General features: G+C 45.2%; 1 protein-coding gene across 1 annotated transcript in view; it reads left to right on the top strand.

Moving 5' to 3' along the window:
* Positions 1 to 20,822, top strand: part of LOC144790706 (uncharacterized) — a 180,668-nt gene that overhangs the window by 6,243 nt on the left and 153,603 nt on the right. The window contains exons 4-6 of the mRNA XM_078665426.1: positions 2,998 to 3,369; positions 8,631 to 8,841; positions 20,273 to 20,550. Coding sequence (XP_078521552.1) covers positions 2,998 to 3,369; positions 8,631 to 8,841; positions 20,273 to 20,550 — 861 coding nt within the window. The remainder of the gene's footprint in view (positions 1 to 2,997; positions 3,370 to 8,630; positions 8,842 to 20,272; positions 20,551 to 20,822) is intronic.

The following is a 20,822-nucleotide window of genomic DNA, read 5'->3' as shown; positions in this document are numbered from 1 at the left end:
CCAACTAAGGAATCCCTCCCATCAGCAAAGTACTCACTGTCTTCCTTAACACCTCTTTCAACACAGCCACATCCCAGAATCTGGAAGCTTTCAGCAGTCAACGCCCTACTGATGACACCTTTACCAGACCCGACCAAGCTTGTGAACTACCATCCAATCTCCCTCCTCCTACCTAGCCAAGGTCCTGGGGAAATCCATGAACAGACACCTCATCCCACACCTCATCAAACACAAGCTACTGGACACCACACACTCAAGATTCAGGCACAACCACAGCACAGAGACAGCCCTCATTGCAGCTACAGACATTATACGTATGATCCTAGATAGAGGAAAAACTGCAGCCCTCATTCTAGTGGAGCACTCAGCGGAATTTGACACTGTCTCCCACACCATCAGAGCCAGCATTCAGGGAACTGCCCTCCAATGCAGCTGCACATTCCTAAAGGGAAAAACTCAAACAGTCAAACTGCGGCCATACTCTTCTGAAGCCCAGGAAATCTGTGGTGTATCTCAAGTTTCCTTTCTCAGCCCCACCCTTTTCAACATCTAAAAAAAAAATGACATTCACAACATCAACATCCTCTTCTACTCCAGTGACCCTGAACTTATACTGTCCCTCTAAGACAATTCCGCCAACACAAAGAACAAATTCAGTGCCTGCATGACGGAAGTAAGACCTGGATGAAGTCCACCTGCCTCAACCTGAACACCAACAAGACAGAGTTGGTGAGTTTCAGAAAGGATACCTCACAGGGACAATCCCCATGGTGGTCTACAGACCTCGGATGCACCCCCACCGCCTGCTCTAATGCAAGAATCCTCTGACTCATCATCAACAACATGCTGTACATATTTGCCCAGGTGAACTCCATCCCTGCATCCCTATTCAACACTCTAAAGATGCAGAAAAAGACATACAAGTGGCTGCCAAGCAACTACAGAAAGACTGTCCCCCAAGCTCTCATCACCAGCGAACTGGACCATGAGAATGCTCTCTATGCATGATCACCAACCATCTCATGAAGAGACTGCAGACCATCCATAACAAAGCAGCCAGACTCGTCCACCACCTCCCACACCTGTCCCACACCACACCACACCTGAGGGAGCTCCATTGGCTCCCAATACTCAAGTGTGCACCATTCAAACTCCTCATGCACACATAAAAAGCATTACATAACACAGTCCTATCCTACCTGAACAGCCATGCTCACTTCCATCAACCCTCAAGTGACCTTAACTCAGCCAGACTATCATAAACTCATATCCAACTCATTCACAAAACTAAAAGCGGTGGTCAGCCTTCTCCTTCGTCACTCCTAGATTGTGGAACAACCTCACACTGTTACTTAGAGCCTCCTCCTGTCTTCCTGGATTGTGCAAGAACTTGAAAACCTGACTGTTTGAGTAAGCCCTCCCACCCACCCCCTGGGCTAGCCTCACACCCCTGCACAGCGCCAGAATACCCTGATGGGTGACAGTGCATTTTAGCAATGCGTATAACATGGGGAAAATGCTGATGTCCTCACTCTCCTATTCATCCATCTATGTACCCAATCGTTCCTGCCCTCATTAATTTGGGCAGGCAAAAAATATATTGCTTTGGCAAGGAGGGCAATGCAGACTAAGGGGACATTGCATTGACACTTTCAGGTATTCAGATTATTTATTTTGCAAAGAAATGTAATGTCATTATTGAGGCAGGTTGTTGATTTTACAAAAAAATTAATATTATTTTTAAGGCACATAAATAAACAAGCATTGACAATGTCCATTATGTTGTTTATTACATGCTGATTTTTTTTCTCCAAGTTTCACTAACATGCCATAAAGATACTGTTAGGGCAACAACTGTGCAAGTGATCACTCACATGCATTACACATCACATTCACTCAACACCACCTCTCCAGCAGTTTTATTCAAGCTTTAATTTGGTATTGGATATTGCTGAAAAGATCCACAGTGGGAAGGAAAGGGGTAAAAAGAAGTGTTTTTGAAAATTAGGTTGTCTTGATGCTAATGGGAGAGGAATGTTAGGACCTGCTCAGCTAACTACCCACAGCAGTACACATAAGTTACATTTCTTTATTCACCTGCAGAGTTCAACATAGACCTCAATGTGCATTTCTCACTCTACTTGCCACTGTTGGCCAGATCTCTGTCACTTACTTCAAACCCTCAATGTTTAATGCTGCCCCTATGCGCTTAGGCCCAGATGCATCAAGCAAAAAACAGGTCGCAAACCTTGCGACCGGTATTTTTGCATTAGGGATGCATCATCCCAAATGCAAAAATCGCAATTAAGGAATCTTTAAATTGAGATTCATTAAATGCAATGCATCAAACTAAAAAAAAAAAAGCGATTTCGCAAATAGGAGTAGCAAATTACCATGAAGTTGAACTTCATGGTCATTTGCAAAAACATTGAAAAATGCACTAAAGTGCATTTTTCAAAGTTCCATTTTACACACACACACGCCCTTAGGGCATGTGTGCGTGCAAGATGTACCCATATGCAGATTTCAGGGGTGCAACAGGGTGTCCTTTGGACACCCCTGCACCCTTGAAATTGCATTCTCAATTTGCGATTCGTTAATTGCTAATTGCAAATTGAGAATGACTTCCCTTCTAGGCCCATAGGAGTGAATGGGGAGGTATTCCTTAATTGTGAGTCGCAATTTGCGAGTCGCAATTAAGGAATTTTAGGAAATCGCTATTTTTAAAGCAAGTTCTTGATGCATGGCATTTTGCAATTCCTTATTAGCGAATCCTTATTTTTCGCTAATGAGGAATTGCAAAATGGATGCTTGATGCATCTGGGGGTTAGTTCATTATAATTCAAGTGGGTGCATACAGAGTGAAGTTGTGTTTTGAAGTGATTGATTGGGTGAGTTGATGTACTGCACCTGGTGGTCAGTACACGCAGGAGGATGACTTTAAACCAACACTGCAATGTACTCCTTGTCTCATATCTTGTTCTCTCTCCTTTTCAGCACCTCCTACACCTCCTGCACCGCCTGCACCTCCTGCACCTCCAATTGCAGCGGATGTGCCAGTTCAAGCTTTGCCTGAGACCACCCTGGCTGCAACCACTCCTCAATCAACAACTATTACAACTACAACAACAATGACCACTCCAACCATTGGAATAACAGCCGTAACTAAGAATGTGGCCCTTCCGTTGAATGCGTCTCAGACCACAACCACAGCAATTCAGTCTTCCAGCATGGGGCCAGCCGTGGTCACAAGTAAACCTGGGAACGCCTCAACAGCAGTGAGCACCTCAGTCTCCCAGCCTGTAGGAAGCAACACAACCTCCTCTGTTGTGCAACAGGGACAGCAAGCGGCAACTGGATCCAATCCAGGTAATGGCTGCCAATGGTTGCCTTTGGGAGTAGAGTATTTGGGAGTGGATTAATTACAATGGACACAAAACCTAGTACCAGGCACCTCCTTCTTTCAGTTGCTACTCAGGGTGGTGTAGCAGAGAGGATCAAAGCTTGCTCAGGGAAGTCGCGTGGGGTAGATACTCCAAATTCAAATACACCTCTAACAGTACCAACTAGACCATTATCCAGCCAGTGCCTTTAATTGCAAATAAAAGCTACTTCAATCAACAGGCACAGCTACATACCTTACATGAAATGCAGAGGACTAAAGGTAACATAGACACTTAGCACTAAGGATTGAGTAACACTTTGATCAGAGTGAATACACATTCAGTTGTACCAAGGGCTTGGGGGGGTACAATTTCCTTTTACTTTCCCAAGCGGCAAATACACTGATAGTAATACTTGCAAGGTATGAATGTCTCTAGGACATCTGTACAGGTTCCCCAGCACCTGCCAATGTTATTGGTTCCTGCACCCTTGGTTGGTCACTGTATTGCTAAATGTAAGTGCATGGGAGTCTACCACAGTATGTGTTGGCTGGGACTACAGTACTGCTCCTGTTTATATGTGCACTCGGCTGACTTCTGCTCCCCTTCTTGGAACGATCATGGGGAGATCGAAGGGCTCTTAGGCAACCCAGATTCAGGGAAGAAAGTTGCTTCACTCTGGGCTCACTGATGGGTGACCAGTGTCATTGGTGGATAGCAGCCCAAAGCCCGCTTCTTTCTGCACATCTCCTGGAGGAACTCTTTGCTTATGCATATTCCTCCCAGATTGGCCATGACACAGTTTTTGTCCTCTACTGTCAGCAGGCAGGATCAGGTGGTACTGTGGGTCTCTGTGATGGAGGACCAAACCAACGGAGAGGTATCCTCTCTAAGATACCTCACATCCTGTTGGGTAGAACACCTATGGGGAAGAATGAAGATGGAAAGGACTGTCCCACACCTCGAAAGGGTTCTCTGTCTCCCATCCTCTAAAGCAGGGTTCTCCCCCTAGTCGGTCCTGGAGAGCTGGATCCATGCCAGATTTTTAAGACAACTATGTTTATCTAAATGGTGATATGCTAAAAATCTAGTATGGATTCGGCTCTCCAAGACCGACTTTGGAGAACCCTGCTCTAAATCCAACAGTCTGGTCTACTTCAATGCACTTCTGAATGCTTTGAAGGAGTCCTCCTACCCATTGCTCTCTCTGTAGGCTCCTTCCAAGGTCCCTCTTGTGTCCCAACCACACACATGAGACACAAAATAGATTCCTGGGCCATAGCAGTCACACACACCACATAGGCTGCACACCCTTACAACTACACATATATAGTGTAAAAATACATGGTGCACAGACATAATATCGACTCCAAAATATCGTCTGGACAGAATATCGAGTTTTAAATATTGTTTGGAGAAAATATCGACTAGACAGAATATCGACAGCCAAAATATCGTTTTTAAGGTAAGTGAAGTAATATCGACTGTAAATAATATAGACAGTGAAAATATCCAAGTATATAATCTAGATAGTAAAAAATATAGTTTTTTAAATAATATTTAATTATTTATAGTGTGTTTATGTTATAATATGTGTGAAAAGTGTCAATTTATTTTATTATTTTTTTAATTAATTATTTTTTTAATTATTGTGTAATTTAATTCTGTAGCGGGTTGTGGGTTTATAGGGGAATAGGGTGGGAAGTAATTTAATTATAATTAATTAAATATGTAAATTTATTAATTGGTAGTAATAATTAATTAATTGGTAATTAAATAATATATGTTAATTATTTAAAATTTAATTGGTAATTAATTTTATTTAATTGATTAATTGCTAAATATGTCAATTAAAATAATTTATTTTCTCTAGCGGGTTGTGGGTTTATAGGGGAATAGGGTGGGAAGTAATTTAATTATAATTAATTAAATATGTAAATTTATTAATTGGTAGTAATAATTAATTAATTGGTAATTAAATAATATATGTTAATTATTTAAAATTTAATTGGTAATTAATTTTATTTAATTGATTAATTGCTAATTATGTCAATTAAAATAATGTATTTTCTCTAGCGGGTTGTGGGTTTATAGGGGAATAGGGTGGGAAGTAATTTAATTATAATTAATTAAATATGTTAATTTAATAATTGGTAGTAATATTTAATTAATTGTTAATTAAAAAATGTTTGTTAATTAATTAAAATGTAATTGGTAATTAATTTTATTTAATTGATTAATTGCTAATTATGTTAAATGAAAGGGGTATTTTTAGGGTTCAGGGTCAGTTTTTAGTTTTTGGGTAAAGGGGTATTTTTAGGGTTCAGGGTCAGTTTTCAGTTTTTGGGTAAAGGGGTATTTTTAGGGTTCAGGGTCAGTTTTCAGTTTTTGGGTAAAGGGGTATTTTTAGGGTTCAGGGTCAGTTTTTAGTTTTTGGGTAAAGGGGTATTTTTAGGGTTCAGGGTCAGTTTTCAGTTTTTGGGTAAAGGGGTATTTTTAGGGTTCAGGGTCAGTTTTCAGTTTTTGGGTAAAGGGGTATTTTTTGGGTTCAGGGTCAGTTTTTAGTTTTTGGGTAAAGGGGTATTTTTAGGGTTCAGGGTCAGTTTTCAGTTTTTGGGTAAAGGGGTATTTTTAGGGTTCAGGGTCAGTTTTCAGTTTTTGGGTAAAGGGGTATTTTTAGGGTTCAGGGTCAGTTTTCAGTTTTTGGGTCAAGGGGTATTTTTAGGGTTCAGGGTCAGTTTTCAGTTTTTGGGTAAAGGGGTATTTTTAGGGTTCAGGGTCAGTTTTCAGTTTTTGGGTAAAGGGGTATTTTTAGGGTTCAGGGTCAGTTTTCAGTTTTTGGGTAAAGGGGTATTTTTAGGGTTCAGGGTCAGTTTTCAGTTTTTGGGTAAAGGGTTATTTTTAGGGTTCAGGGTCAGTTTTTAGTTTTTGGGTAAAGGGGTATTTTTAGGGTTCAGGGTCAGTTTTGGGTTTTTGGGGTACATATACAATATTGCCTATTATTTAATTAAATGTTGTTACTATATATATATGTTTTAAGAAATATGATTACAAATATATATATTTTTTTACTTTCATTAAATATTTAATTATTAAAAGTTATTTTAAGTATTGTTAATTATATTTTAGTAATTAATTTTTTATATTAATGTAATTAAACATTGTTTTTAGTAAAGTCGATATTTTTTACAACGATATTTTTGTAAACGATATTTTGTAGTCGATATTTTTGTACTTACCTGTTTGTACATACAAACTCGATATTTTTGTAGTAGATATTTTCACCTCAATATTTTGGGTACTCGATATTGTGGTAGTCGATATTCTTTCAGTGATCCAAAATACATACATGCAACACTTATGTCTCAAATGATGGAGGGGAGAACATGCTTAATGAAGACCAACAGACCATTTTAAAACCCCAAAGATAACTTTCTGTGTGGACGTCATATAAAAAAGTTTGTCCTGCAGGGCACCACTGTCAGTTCTCTACAGCCTGGTGAATTGATGGTAATCACACTCATAAAAGGTGGAGTGCCCATTTCTACACAGGCCTTCAGTGTACGCATATAATCATCATGTGCATTGAGGCTAAAAATCAAAAATAGCCAGAGACTTATAATTTGAATATATCCCAGCCACCGGGGAGAGGTTCAGACCTGCACAGAGCCCACCTTCGTATCCACAAAGTCTGATGGGATTGCATCCTCTGTTGCATTGGCAGTGGCCCCTAGAAAGTTTGTCAAATTTGTGTTGATCTTCACAGACAGTGGAAATTGTGAGTCTGGAAATATTCACAGGTGGATGCTAGGAGAGATTAGACAACAGAGGACACACTGTCAGAGATGGTGGTAGAGGAGCACGATTAGTCTGCAAAGGCATGGCTTTCTGTGAGATATGAGAACTGAGGTTTAATGTCCTCTTGATAGATGTACTTGAACTTGGTGTCTTGTTCATGCTCTTTTCCCTCTCTATGACTATTTCATGGTGTGAATCTGATCTTTGTGGTCGAGAAGATGAATCCAAAGAGGGAAAAGGAGTATATTGCTAGACAAGTTATTTTTTTCCTGCACTTACCCTAGGCTCCCTGTTATTTCACAAGTTTCTTAAGTTGGTTTTGTCGAAAGCAGTACCTTTTATATCCCTACCTTTCTTCGAGAAGGGACCACCATTTACTATTTCCATGTATCACTTTACTCTAGCTAATCCACCTTCATATCTACTGTTTTAAGAACCAAGAGGATAATCAGTCTTTTTCCTGAAGTTCACCACAAAAATCCTTTTGGGGAATTACAAGTGCTGTGATCAGATTCTTTGCACTTGTTTCAGCGGGGTCTGCTGATTTTTTTTGGCTGCACTAATTTAGAAGCCCATTAACCAGGCAGTGCCTCTTTTTCCATGAAGCTCACATGTGTTGGAGAAGGGAGTTGCTGCATATTTCCACAAAAGCAAATCTAATTTCTGACAGAGTAGCGCTTCTAATGTTTTAACCAGGTGCTGAGCTGACACTGGAATTGTAGGGCCAATTCTCCTTTGAGGTGACCACCCATCATCAGCAATCACCTGCCACCAGCCAACCAAAGAAAAGCAAGCGAGATCTGAAAAATTACAAAAAAGATGTAATGCATGCAAAATCCCTTTTCCTCAATTGAATAAAGAGAACTCAATGAACACACCCTAAAAATAATTTCAAATTGTTAGGAGCAACTTTAAACCCCAAGTTAAAGCACAACCCATCAAATCCAAAATAATGTATGCAAATCCAAGATTTCTGTACCATAAATTTTGTAAAACATCTTCTCTCCCAGAAAACAAAAGGCATGCGTCCTTGAATAAACCACGATCACTGGTCCAAATATGACTCAATATCCAAAGAACAAATTACAAATATATTCAGGACACCAAAACCACCTGCCACGACGATGACCCACTGTCTCACAGGTTACTCAAAGGACAATTGTGGTCCTTCAACATGTAGTGTCACATAATTATCTAAGAGGTGGGTGAGGGATTTGGGTTGGTGGGGTCCTTATGTCCTTGATGGCAGGAGTATAAACATGAAAGGAGTAATGAAGAGATACACATTAAGGACTTTAGAGGTTATCTTAGCTCATGAGTTGTATGGTCTAAAATGTAACACTAATCTTTAAAGGGCAAGTGAGCATTAATGGAACAGTAAATTAAAATTCTTAAAGAATGAAGTTGAAGATGCTGTGCTCAATAATATTCTGCTCTTCATTCCTACAGTGTCGCAGATTTCATTAACGAATGCCACAACAGTGACCACAGGCCAGATGGTGACAACCACACTTTTAGGAACACCACCCAACAAGACCTCCAATGCTTCTCAGTCAACCCCCACCGCGGGTCCTGCTACGTTTCCTCCCACTGGATCAGGAAATGTGTCAGTGTTTGCCACTGCCGCAGGTGCAAACCAAACCAACACAACTTCAACAGTGATGACAACGTTAAAAAACCCGAACATCACACAGGCCACCATTCAAGGAATCACCTCTACAGTGACACCAACATTGTCCATCCTAATCTCTGCAGCAACAACAACAGCACAGCTTAACAACACCAATGGGACGGGAGTCACAGGGAAGGATCCGGCAACAGGGTCACCCACCTCTGCACCATTGGCCACATCAAATCAGAGCACTGCATTAGGACTAACAGGTAAGGCATCCAACTGGCCAGCATGATGTGTCTGATTGATATATTCACATGAAGAAAACATTTACCAGGGGTACTTGGAATTTTTTACTAAGATCTGCCTTTTTAGCTACCCGCTGCAGCACTATCTTGAGAAAAGGCAATCCTGGTTTGCAGGTTTGTAGTATATTTCTATTACCTGTGTATACACCTGTGTGTACACACCTACAATATGTAAGCGATAGTTGACAAAACTTCTTTGTATACCACTTTATTTGTGCTTTTAGTAGTAGTGTCTTTAGACAACTTATACTTCTCCAGGTGATAATGAATGGTTTTTGAGGTACATATGCCCGTAGCTGATTATTTGCCCTACGATGGATACATGTCATGCTGACTTGTTCCGGTACAAGAACTATGACGTGTCCAGGTGGACATAACAGATTAATTTGAAGGTCGTCACATGATGCGAGGATGAGTGCTCTTTGTTAGGATGCTTCAACCAATAATAATCAACTGAGCAATCAACTGTGGTCCATTCCACAGCCCTTTCAAGGACACAAGATGCTTTTTGGGGAGTTCAACTTGGGGTGAGGTGCTGCTGGTGCTAGTGGTGAGCAATTAAGAGGAACTGTGGATATACTTTGTACACCTTCTCCTTGTTGAGCAAATAGCAGCTATTCCACTTGAGACCATAGCTGGGGCAGTTTTACCTAGAGTAGGCACAGCAGAGGAAGCTGTGTTGGCACACACTGTTTAGCCTCCCCCAACTCGGGCATCTACAAAGGTCTATGGTTACACCGCAGTACCTTCGCTGGCACCACCAGTGTGAACATCCGAACTGACAGGCTGTCTTCCTAGGGGCCACTGTTGCAAAGTCATACTGTGCCATGGGCACCCCCATTTTTTTGCTGACTGGTACTAGTGTTACCTGACTCTGACTGTCCCTGGGCTCTGCCTAACCAGGCCCAGGATCAGTGCTATGCTGAAAACACAGTGAAAACACTCACTTACATAAGAGTACACTATATATTAGGGTACACTTATAATTGGCATGACCTTCCCAATAATATCCTGGTACATGATAGGGCAGGGTGGTTAATACTACCTTTACGTCCCTAGTATATAATAGGGAATGGCAGTTTAGAGGCCAGCAGCCCTTTCCGCATATACACGTGTGCACTGCTGACAGCCTGAGGTCATTTTAAAAGCAGTCATGTGTTGCAGCACTGCTTTAAATCTAAATGTTGCCCAGACTCGACTTTGGTGGTAGGGCCATTTAAAAAGTGACAAACTAAAATATTTGGCATATTAGGCACCCTCAGGGTCTCTCTTAGGTGTCCCAGGGGTGGGGGGTCAGGTACTTTAAGGAGGGCCCTTATAAAAGAGTTTTCATATGTCCTGGGTCAAGAGAAATGGTACATTACACTTCCCCAGTGTAGTAAAGTGCTTTCCAAAATCGACTTTTGTGCTAGGAGCACTGTGGAGAGAGTATCTAGATTATATTTGTATATTCAGAATGCCTAAAGTCTCCCCTACGTGTCCCAGGGCTATGGGGGCCATGTAACTATAAGCAGGGTCCTTGTAAAATATGTTTTATAGGCCCTGGTGTTGGAGAAATTGCACATTTCATTGTCCCCATTGTAGATCCTCAGCCACATAGGTTAACATTGTAGTAGTTTATTAATGCACAACTATCACTAGGAATTAATGAAAAATATCATTCAATGATTTAGGAGAAAGACATTGAATAATCTAACAATATGCTGTTGATGAATTTATCCTGAAATATACAGATAAGAAGTTAGGAAACTTTCTTGTTTGTAAGCCAAAATTAAGCCTTCCTGTGGTCTCCCCTGACTGGTCAGAGTTAACAGAATAAGCCAGGCTGCTTTGATGAAGTGATAAGTGGCTCACCCAGTGAGAGGCTATCTGAGAAAGCTCTGGTACACATGAATTCTAGAGCATGGCGGAGAGGTTGTGAAGCTTGAGCTTCAAAGGGGGATATTATAAGCAGGGAATACCTGGTCCATCTACCCCAGCCCTCTTACCCGGCCAGATGGCAGATTTAAGGCAGGAATTTGGCAAATGGTAGGGAGAGGAGAGCTATGGAAATGAGCCATACTGGAGGTTGGTTTAACTAGTTCTTGCTCCTCTGTTGAGAATTCAGCCAAACTGAGTTTTAGAGGAATTGTGCTTTCTGGGAGAAGATTATGCCACACTTTGGAGGAAGTGGTCATGCTCTGGGGTGTTGCCCTGCACCTCGTTGGACAAGAGTGACTCAGAGAACACTGAATAAATATGTGTGAGCGACCTCTGATCCTGCTTGCAGGCAGGTCGCCCCCATGCTGCTGCTCGTCACCCGCTTGCTGCCTCCGTGTTCCTGAGTTTGCTTCCTCGACTTTCCCCCTGCCTGTGCGCCAGTTCCCCCCGCCCCCCTCTGCTTCCGTTCAGGCCCTTCCCGTCGCTGCTTCCTAGCGGCCCGCCCCCCCTGCACACCCATTGGCCTCCCTGCTCCTGCCTCCCAGCTGCTCCTTCCTCCCAAGCACCTCCTATGCAGGCCGAACAGTGGTAGCAGGAGCGACCTATGACCCTGCTTGCAGGCAGGTCGCCCCCCCGCCGCTGCTCATCACCCGCTTTCTACCTCCGTGTTCCTGAGTTTGTTTCCTTGCCTTACCACCTGCCCGTGCGCCAGTTCCCCCCCCACGCCCTCCTCCGCTCCCATTCAGGCCCTTCCCACCGCTGCTTCCCTGCGGCCCCGCCCCCCTGCACACCCATCGGCCACCCCGCTCCCGCCTCCCAGCTGCTCCTCCCTCCCAAGCCACCTCATATGCAGGCCAAGAAGCAGACGCGCAGTGAGCGCGCCGCTGGTGCACCGAAGGCGTGCCAAAGGCAAGCCCGTCTGTGCCCGTCCGTCCCTGGACCGCGCCTAGCGCCAGAACCCCGCGAATGCCACAACACCAGAATCCACTATGTTGCCAACACTCTCAGCGCACTCAACACCGGAAAAACCGCACCTGCTTTCAAGCCGCCCCAAAACGGATCCACGGACCCTTCTCTTGCCACACCTGCAGCTTCACCTGTGACAGAACCACCAAACATCCAAAGACTGGACCCAACCACCTCAGCTGCATACTCCTCAACACCCGCTCTGCATGCAAACACGCCGCCGAGCTCTGAGATCTGCTCGACACCTCCGCCCCAGACTTGGCCTTCCTGACCGAGACCTGGTGGAACACCTCCTCGGCGCCCGACATCGCCATAGCCATCCCGGACAGCTACAAGATCACCCGTAGGGACTGCACCAACAGAATCAGGGGAGGAATAGCCATCGTCCACAAGTCTACCCTCAAGGTCGCCACCCACCCGGACGACATCCTCAACACCGCCGAACACCTACACTTACGGATCCACACCGACCCCAACACCACTCACAGTGGAACACTCATCTACAGACCCCCGGACCCCAGGCTCAGTTCAGCGACTCCATCGCCGACCTCGACAGCACCCACGCACTCGCTTCCACTGACTACATTCTCCTCGGGGACCTGAACTTCCACCTCGAGAACAACAACGATGCCAACTCGCCACCCTGATCGACAACCTCACCAACCTCGGCCTCAGACAACTCGTCACCGCACCCACCCACGCCGCCGGCCACGCGCTTGACCCCATTTTCTCCACAGGGTCCCACGTCCCCTTCCACCACACCACCGAACTCCACTGGACCGACCACCGCTGCATCCCTTTCACCTTCAAGAAACCAACCATGCACCCCCGCACCCAACACCTGCCTCGCCGCTGCTGGAGCAAAGTCACCGAAGACCAGCTGATCACCTCCCTTGCCAAGAACCCACCCACCGACCGCACCAACTCAGATGCTGCAGCCGCAACCTCAGACAGTGGATCGACGACTGCACCAACACCCTTGCCCCGCTCAAGAAACCCTCCAACAGCCTCACCAACAAGAGAGCCACCTGGTTCACCAACGAGCTCCAGGCCTCCAAACGTGCATGCCGGAAATTGGAGAAGACATGGCTCCACAAACGCACACCTTACAACCACGCAGCCCACAAGGACGCCACCCGCAGACACCACCACCTTATCAGATTAGCCAAAAGATCCTCCTTCAGAGACCGCTTGGATAACAATGCACACGACAGCAAAGAGCTCTTCAGCATTGTAAAGGAACTCTCAAACCCCAGCGCCAATGCCAACAACATCCCGCCCTCACAAGAACTGTGCGACTCTCTAGCCATCTTCTTCCACCGCAAGAACGCTGACATCCACAACAGCTTCAACATCACGACCGCCCCGACTACGCCAGACTCCACCCCCCCTGTGAACACCACCAGCGCCAACCTCCTGACCTCCTGGTCCAATGTCAACGACGACAAGACACTCAAGGTCATGAACTCCATCCACTCAGGATCTCCGTCTGACCCATGCCCACACCACGTATTCAACAAAGCAGACGCTGCCACCGCACCCCAACTACGGAAGGTCATCCACATCTCCTTCGAAACAGCAACATTTCTGGAAAGCTGGAAGCAAGCCAAAATCAACGCCCTCCTCAAGAAGCCCAAGGCAGACCCCAAGTACCTCAAGAACTTCTGGCCCATCTCCCTGCTCCTGTTCTCAGCAAAGGTCATCAAGAAAATCGTCAACATGCAACTGGCCCGCCACCTAGAAGACAACAACATCTTGGACCCGTCCCAGTCCGGATTCAGACAAAACCACAGCATCGAGACAGCCCTCATCGCCGCCACAGACGACATCAGGCGCCAACTAGACAACGGCGAAACATCAGCCCTCCTCCTCCTGGACCTGTCAGTCGACTTTGACACGGTTTTCAATCGCACTCTAAAGACACGCCTCCTAGAAGCCGGATTCCAAGAGAAGGCTCTTGACTGGACCATGTCTTTCCTCTCCGGAAGAACCCAGAACGTCTGCCTCCCACCCTTCCGATCCGAAGCCTCTGACATCATCTGCAGCGTCCCCCAGGGTTCATCCCTCAGCCCGATGCTGTTCATCATCTACATGGCCCCCCTTGCACAAGTGGCCCGCCATCACGACCTCAACATCATATCCTAAGCCGACGACACCCAGCTCATCCTGTCCTTCACCAAACCAACTTCCATGAGGGAATGAAGGCCGTCGCCGACTGAATGAGGAGCAGCCGTCTGAAGCTGATCTCGGACAAGACGGAGGTCCTCATCCTCGGACCCACCCCCTCAGCCTGGGACAACTCCTGGTGGCCGACCACACTGGGAACAGCACCAACACCCACCGACCATGCACGCAATCTAGGATTCATCCTCGACTCCTCCCTCTCCATGTCGAAGCAAGTCAACGCCGTATCCTCCTCCTGCTACAACACCCTCCGCATGCTCCGCAGGATCTACAAGTGGATCCCGACCGAAACAAGAAGAACGGTGACACAGGCCCTCGTCACCAGCAGACTGGACTATGGCAACACACTCTACGCAGGAATCCCAGCTAAACACCTACCACGACTACAACGCATCCAAAATGCCTCCGCCTAGCTGATCGTCAACGTCCCCCGCCTCAGCCACATCACCCCCCACCTGAGAGACCTACACTGGCTCCCCGTCGACAAGAGGATCACCTTCATTCTCCTCACCCACGCACACAAAGCACTCCACAAAGCCGGACCAGCCTACCTGAACAGCAGACTCAGCTTCCACACCCCCACCCGCCAGCTCTGCTCCGCCATCCTCGCCCTGCAGCTGTCCCCCGCATCCAACGCACGACCTCCGGTGGCAGATGCTTCTCCTACCTCGCCGCCAAGACCTGGAACACCCTCCCTACCCACATACGGCAGACCCAAGACCTTCTCGCCTTCATAAGACTCTTCAAGACCTGGCTCTTCGAGCAGTAGCAGCATCCCCCCCTCCCCTCAGCGCCTTGGGACCCTTACTGGTAAGTAGCGTGCTTTACAAGTACGCTGATTGATTAATAGATTGATTGAGGTGTATAGCCTCTCAGATCAGCTGCCCAGAGAACAATGAAAAAATATGTGAGAGGTGCAGAGCCTCTCAGATCTGCTGCTTGCAACTAAGAGATGAAGAAGGCTTACCAACTATTCTGACTGACTGTGCCTGCGGCATTATCTAGGACTACAGCCCTTTCGATGTACCTTGCTTCAAGAGGAATAAAGAGTGGACTTCCTGCACCCTACAGGTTTACAGAGCTGACCTAGACCTTCATCACCAAGAATCTCAAGCCTGGAGTGCGTCCAGTGGATGTATAGGGTGCTATCCAAGTGGATTGTGGGAAATGAAGTTCCAAACTTTGAATGACCATCTTGGAGATTCCAGACCCTTGGAATGTGTTTTGGACACTTTGGACTCCCAAGAAGAACTTCAGGAACAAGTTCCAGAAGTTTGGAGAAGTTTGGAAAAACGTTGAAAAAATGCTCAATAAGGGAACCGACTCAACCACGAGAGCCAAGACAGCGACCTTCAACGGCAAGCCAGCCTGTCCTGCTGGTTTGTTCTGCTGAGAAGCTCCAGAGGTCTGACTTCCAGAGTTTGACCGGGAAGTCCCTGAAAACCAAGCAGGAGAACCCTCACCGAACGCAGACTGGTGAAGAGTATCGAGGGACCCCGGCAGAAAAAGATCCATAAAAGTTTCTAAGTCCAATGGTAAAATCTTGATTGAGGCCTACTGTGAGGGGTATGCGAGCAGGGCTCAGTCACGGTTAGCCTGAAACTTTGACTTTGTCCCAGTCAAGCGTGACCAGATGTCCCAATGTCACGCTATAGGTTTCTAAGTGCTATATAGTGCTAAATCTTTAAAAAATCATATTTCTGGTTCCCTACATTGGATTTATGTCGTTTTGGTGTCATTTTAAAGATACAAATATTTCTAGTTTTATAATTTGTTGTGAGATTTTTATATTGTGTGTTTTTAAATGCTTTGCAATGTGTTGGAGAAGGGAGGTGCTGCAGATTGGCACACAAGCCAATCTAATTCCTGACAGAGAGGTGCTTCTGAAGTTTTAACCAGGCGCTGAACTGACACCAGAATTGTAGGAACAACACTGCTTTGAGGTGACCACTCATCCTCTACAATAACATGCCACCAACCAACCATAGTAGATCAAGATCAGAAAAAAGAAAAAAAAGGTTTTAATGGATACAAAATCCCTCTTCCTCAATTGAATATAGAGAAGTCAATGAACAAAATCTACAAATGATTTCAAATTGTTAGGAACAACGTTAAACCTCAAGTTAAAGGACCACATTTTAAAGCCAAAATAATGTATGCAATTCCAAGATTTCTCTACCATAAATTTTGTAAAACATCTATTCTCCCAGAAAACAAAAGTTGTGCTTCCTTGATTAACCGCATCGGTGCGGCGCATTTTCCCGCTGTGCTCTTAAGAATGCAGAATCCCATTGTTCATGACGAGCTCAGCTCGTCATGAGCGTACGAGAGGTGTACCTCATGACGAGCTGAGCTCGTCATGAGCGTCGATGGGGTTAAACCACGCTCACTGGTACAAATATGACTCAATATGTAAAGAACAAATTACAAATATAATCAGGATACCAAAACCCACCTGCTACTAAAATGACCCATTGCCTCACAGATTACTCAAAGATCAGTTGTGGTCCTTCAAAATGTAGTGTCAAATAATTATCTACTCGGTGGGGTGGGGGGTTGGGGTTGGTGGGGTCCTTATGTCCTTGAATGTAGGCGTATAAACATGAAGGGAGATGGAAGGGTCTCCGTAATGAAGAGACACACAAGAAGGACTATAAAACCTACTTTATCTCATGAGTAGTATGGTCTAAAATGTAACACTAATCTTTAAAGTAGCAGTGAGCATTAATGGAATAGTGAATTTAAATTCTTAAAGAATTAAGTTGTTAGACCTGGCATGTTTGGCATGTTGCGCTTCTGAACTATTGATTTTTGTGGTACTCTGGATATTGTTTTTGCCGGTTTAGTATTTCTGTGCACTTTAATACTGCTGATCAGTACTAAAGTGCAAGTGTTCCAGGTACATTGTGTTATTGATTGGTATATACATGATTGTCATATTTGAGTTAATAGTAAGTCCCTAATATTGTGAACAGGTGTGCCCAGGGCCTGTAACTCAAATGCTACTAGTGGGTCTGCAGCACTGATTGTGCCACCCACAGAAGTAGCTTTTCCAAGGTGTCCCAGACCTGCCACTGCAGTGTCTGCGCTCAGTTTATACTGCCATGGCGACCTGGCAAGTGCACCCACTTGCAAGGCCCAAACCTTCCCTTTTCTTACATATAAGGCACCTCTAAGGTAGACCCAAGGTACCCCAATGGCCTCGGGTGCAGTGTATGTGAAAGCTAGGGCATGTATTGTGTGTGTGACATATCCTGATAGTGAAATACTGTGTATTTTGTTTTTCACTATTGAAATGTTGCCTGTCCCATTGGCTTGACATGGGAGTTGCTTTGTAACATTTTACAAGCATAACTCTCCATGGGTTAAGATTTGGGAAATGGAGTTTGGAATGTCTGAACGCAGCATTTAAAAATACAGCTTTTAGGGAAAATGATTTTTATCTTGTGTATTTGAAAATAGAAAAAGTGGTAATTTTCTTGCTTAACCATCCTGTGTGCCTCTGCCTTTTTTGTATTTCCTTTCTGGATTTACAGTGACAGGAGCAGGGGTTGTGCATCCCCACTAGACATACAAAGGGGGGTGAGATGTGTCCTGCGTTTCCTGGGTGACTTATAGCCAGGCTGAATGGACCTGGCTGCATTTAGAGTAGTGGAAGGAGTTGTCACCTGAACCGGAATGGACAGTGTCTGCCTCTCACAAAGCTGTCTCCACCTCCTGTGGTGAACTTAACCTGAGCCAGGCTGTACTGGTTTATGTGTACCAGGGGAACTTTGTTTTTACCATCATCAGAGAAATATTTGGTATAAATATTGGGGCATTGACCCCAGAACTTTAGAACTCTTTTGGATCAAGAAACCTGCTGAAGAAGATGATCTGGAGAAGCTGTGATGAGAGATTACCACTTTGCTGTGTGCTTTGCAGTGTTGGCCTGCAGTGGCTGCTTCTGTCTTGGGCAGTCAAAGGACTGGACTGGACTTTCTGCATCTTATTTTCTTGAGTGTCTCCAAGTGCTTGAATTGGAGCTTGCCTCCTGTTCAAGAAGTCTCAGGAACAGCAAAGACTTCAAGTTAATCTGCTACCAGTCCCATGAACTGGGTGTTTTGGGCTGCAACAGAAGAAAAACCAACCAGATGCTGTCAAAGACACCAGCCCTTGTTCCATGACCTGAAGGCACCACAGAGCGCACCGCCGCATCTCACTCCACATCCCTTGTCTCACTAATGACGCCGTCTAATGCCACCACCGAGCCGCTGCTTTCCCTGTGACCTGGGGGCACCGCACTGCCCACCGACTTGCTTCACTCTGCCACCCTGGTATACCCATTGACGATGCTCCACACCAATATCAGCGCCGCTGCCTGCAACGTGGTTTGGGGGCACTGCTCGTAAAATACTCGACACACAGCCCCATCCCACACTGCAGCTTTGGACCATCAAAATTGGCACAATCGACTCCATTTCATAAGCCTATGACATCGCTTCAATGCCGATGATGCCTCTGCCTGCACCGTGACCTGCCAGCACCGTGACTAGCACTGTCCCACTTTGCTCCGCAGCACTCATCTCACCGATGCCGCTGGACGACCACAACCAAGCTGGTGCCTGCATTGCGACCTGAGGGCACCGCACGCCACACCGCTGCACTTTCAACCGCAGCCCTGACGCCCACCGGCGCTCCTGACTTCAACCACTCGGAGTTCGACCTGCAACCTGTGGGACTTCAAAGGCCCGACAACTCCTGCACTGACCTGTGGAAACACTGCCTGCCAACACCAGCTCTTCGGAGCTCATCGCAAGGTCACCAACACCCTGCATTTCTAAAAGTACAGTTTTGCGGATCTTCCCAACACTGTAGCTGGCCTGCTACGCCGCGGTCAGCCAGAACTGTTGGATTTGCGTGTTCACAGTGCTGTGATATCCCCAGACAGAGCTATTGACTTCAAGGAACTTGTTTTACACAGATAACTACTGACTATTTTTAGGTTGAGCCTGTTTATTTTTGATTTTTTTTAAACTTTTAAACTCAGCGCGGCACCCGCTTCAGGGACAGAGCGCTCAGTTTCATTTAAAAAAAAAAGAAAAACTTCAATAATGAGAGCGGTATCTGCTTCAAGGACACCGCACTCTGCTTCTTTTTTTAACAAAAACTTTAATTGTTAGCACGGCACCCGCTTCACGGACACCGTGTTCTGCAATACAATAGGTATTGATATTGCTATTGTAAATGGCAATGCCTTTTAATATTATAAAAGGCATTGCCATTTACAATGCCAATAGCTCAAAAACTCGCAATTGTGAGACCTATTATATTGTAAATGCTTGTTCTAAAACTGGGGTGGTGTCCTTTTGTAGTGTCGTCACTGAATTACTGCATGTTATGTGCAAATGCTTTACACACTGCCTCTGAGATAAGCCTGACTGCTCGTGCCAAGCTACCAAGGGGGTGAGCAGGGTGTATTTTAGAAGTGTAACTCCCTTATCCTGACTAGGAAAAAGGATCCCTACTTGGACAGGGTAACCACCTGCCAAGTAGAGACCCCCATTTCTAATAGAAGTTAAAGCTGCTTAATAATTGGATTTATGTCGTTTTTGTGTCATTTTAAAGATAAAAATATGTTCTATTTTTATAAATTGGTGTGTTGTGTCTTAATTATGTACTGAAATTGGTGTTGTTAAATGCTTTACAATGTGTTGGAGAAGGGAGATGCTGCTGATTGGCACAACAGCCAATCTAATTCCTGACAGAGGTGCTTCAGAAGTTTTAGCTGTCTGCTCGTGCCAAGCTACAAAGGGGGTGAGCAGGGGTTGTTTTAGAAGTGTAACTCCCTTATCCTGACTAGAAAGAGGGGTCCCTACTTGGACAGGTTAACCCCCTGCCAAGTAGAGACCCCCATTTCTAACAGAAGTGAAAGCTGCCTAATAATATTCTGTTCTTCATTTTACAGTGTCGCAGACTTCATTAATGAATGCTACAAAGGTGACCACAGGTCAAATGGTGACAACCACATTTTTAGGAACAACACCCAACAACACCTCCAATGCTTCTCAGTCAACACCCACCGCGGGTCCTGGTACGTTTCCTCCCACTGCATCAGGAAATGTGTCAGTGTTTGCCACTGCCACAGTTGCAAACCAAACAAACACTACTTCAACAGTGATGACAACGTTAAAAAACCCTAACATCACACAGGCCACCATTCAAGGAATCACCTCTACAGTGACACCAACATTGTCCATCCTAATCTCTGCAGCAACAACAACAGCACAGCTTAACAACATCAATGGGACGGGAGTCACAGGGAAGGATCCAGCAACAGGGTCACCCACCTCTGCACCATTGGCCACATCGAACCAGAGCACTGCATCAGGACTAACAGGTAAGGCATCCAACTGGCCAGCATGATGTGTCTGATTTGTATTCACATAAGGAAAACGTTTATTAGGGGGACTTGGAATTTTTACTAAGATCTGCTTTTATTAGCTACCCACTTCAGCACTACCTTGAGAAAAGGCAATCCTGGTTTGCAGGTTTGTGGTATATTTCTTTAATGTAACACCTGTGTATACATCTACAATATGTAAGTGATAGTTGACAAAACTTCTTTGTATACCACATTCTTTGTGCTTTTGGTAGTAGTAGGGCCTTTAG

The sequence above is a fragment of the Lissotriton helveticus genome, chromosome 11 (assembly GCF_964261635.1).
Source record: "Lissotriton helveticus chromosome 11, aLisHel1.1, whole genome shotgun sequence".
Classification (NCBI taxonomy): domain Eukaryota; kingdom Metazoa; phylum Chordata; class Amphibia; order Caudata; family Salamandridae; genus Lissotriton; species Lissotriton helveticus.
The sequence above is the reverse complement of the archived record's forward strand: the minus strand, read 5'-3'. Positions and strand labels throughout refer to the sequence as shown.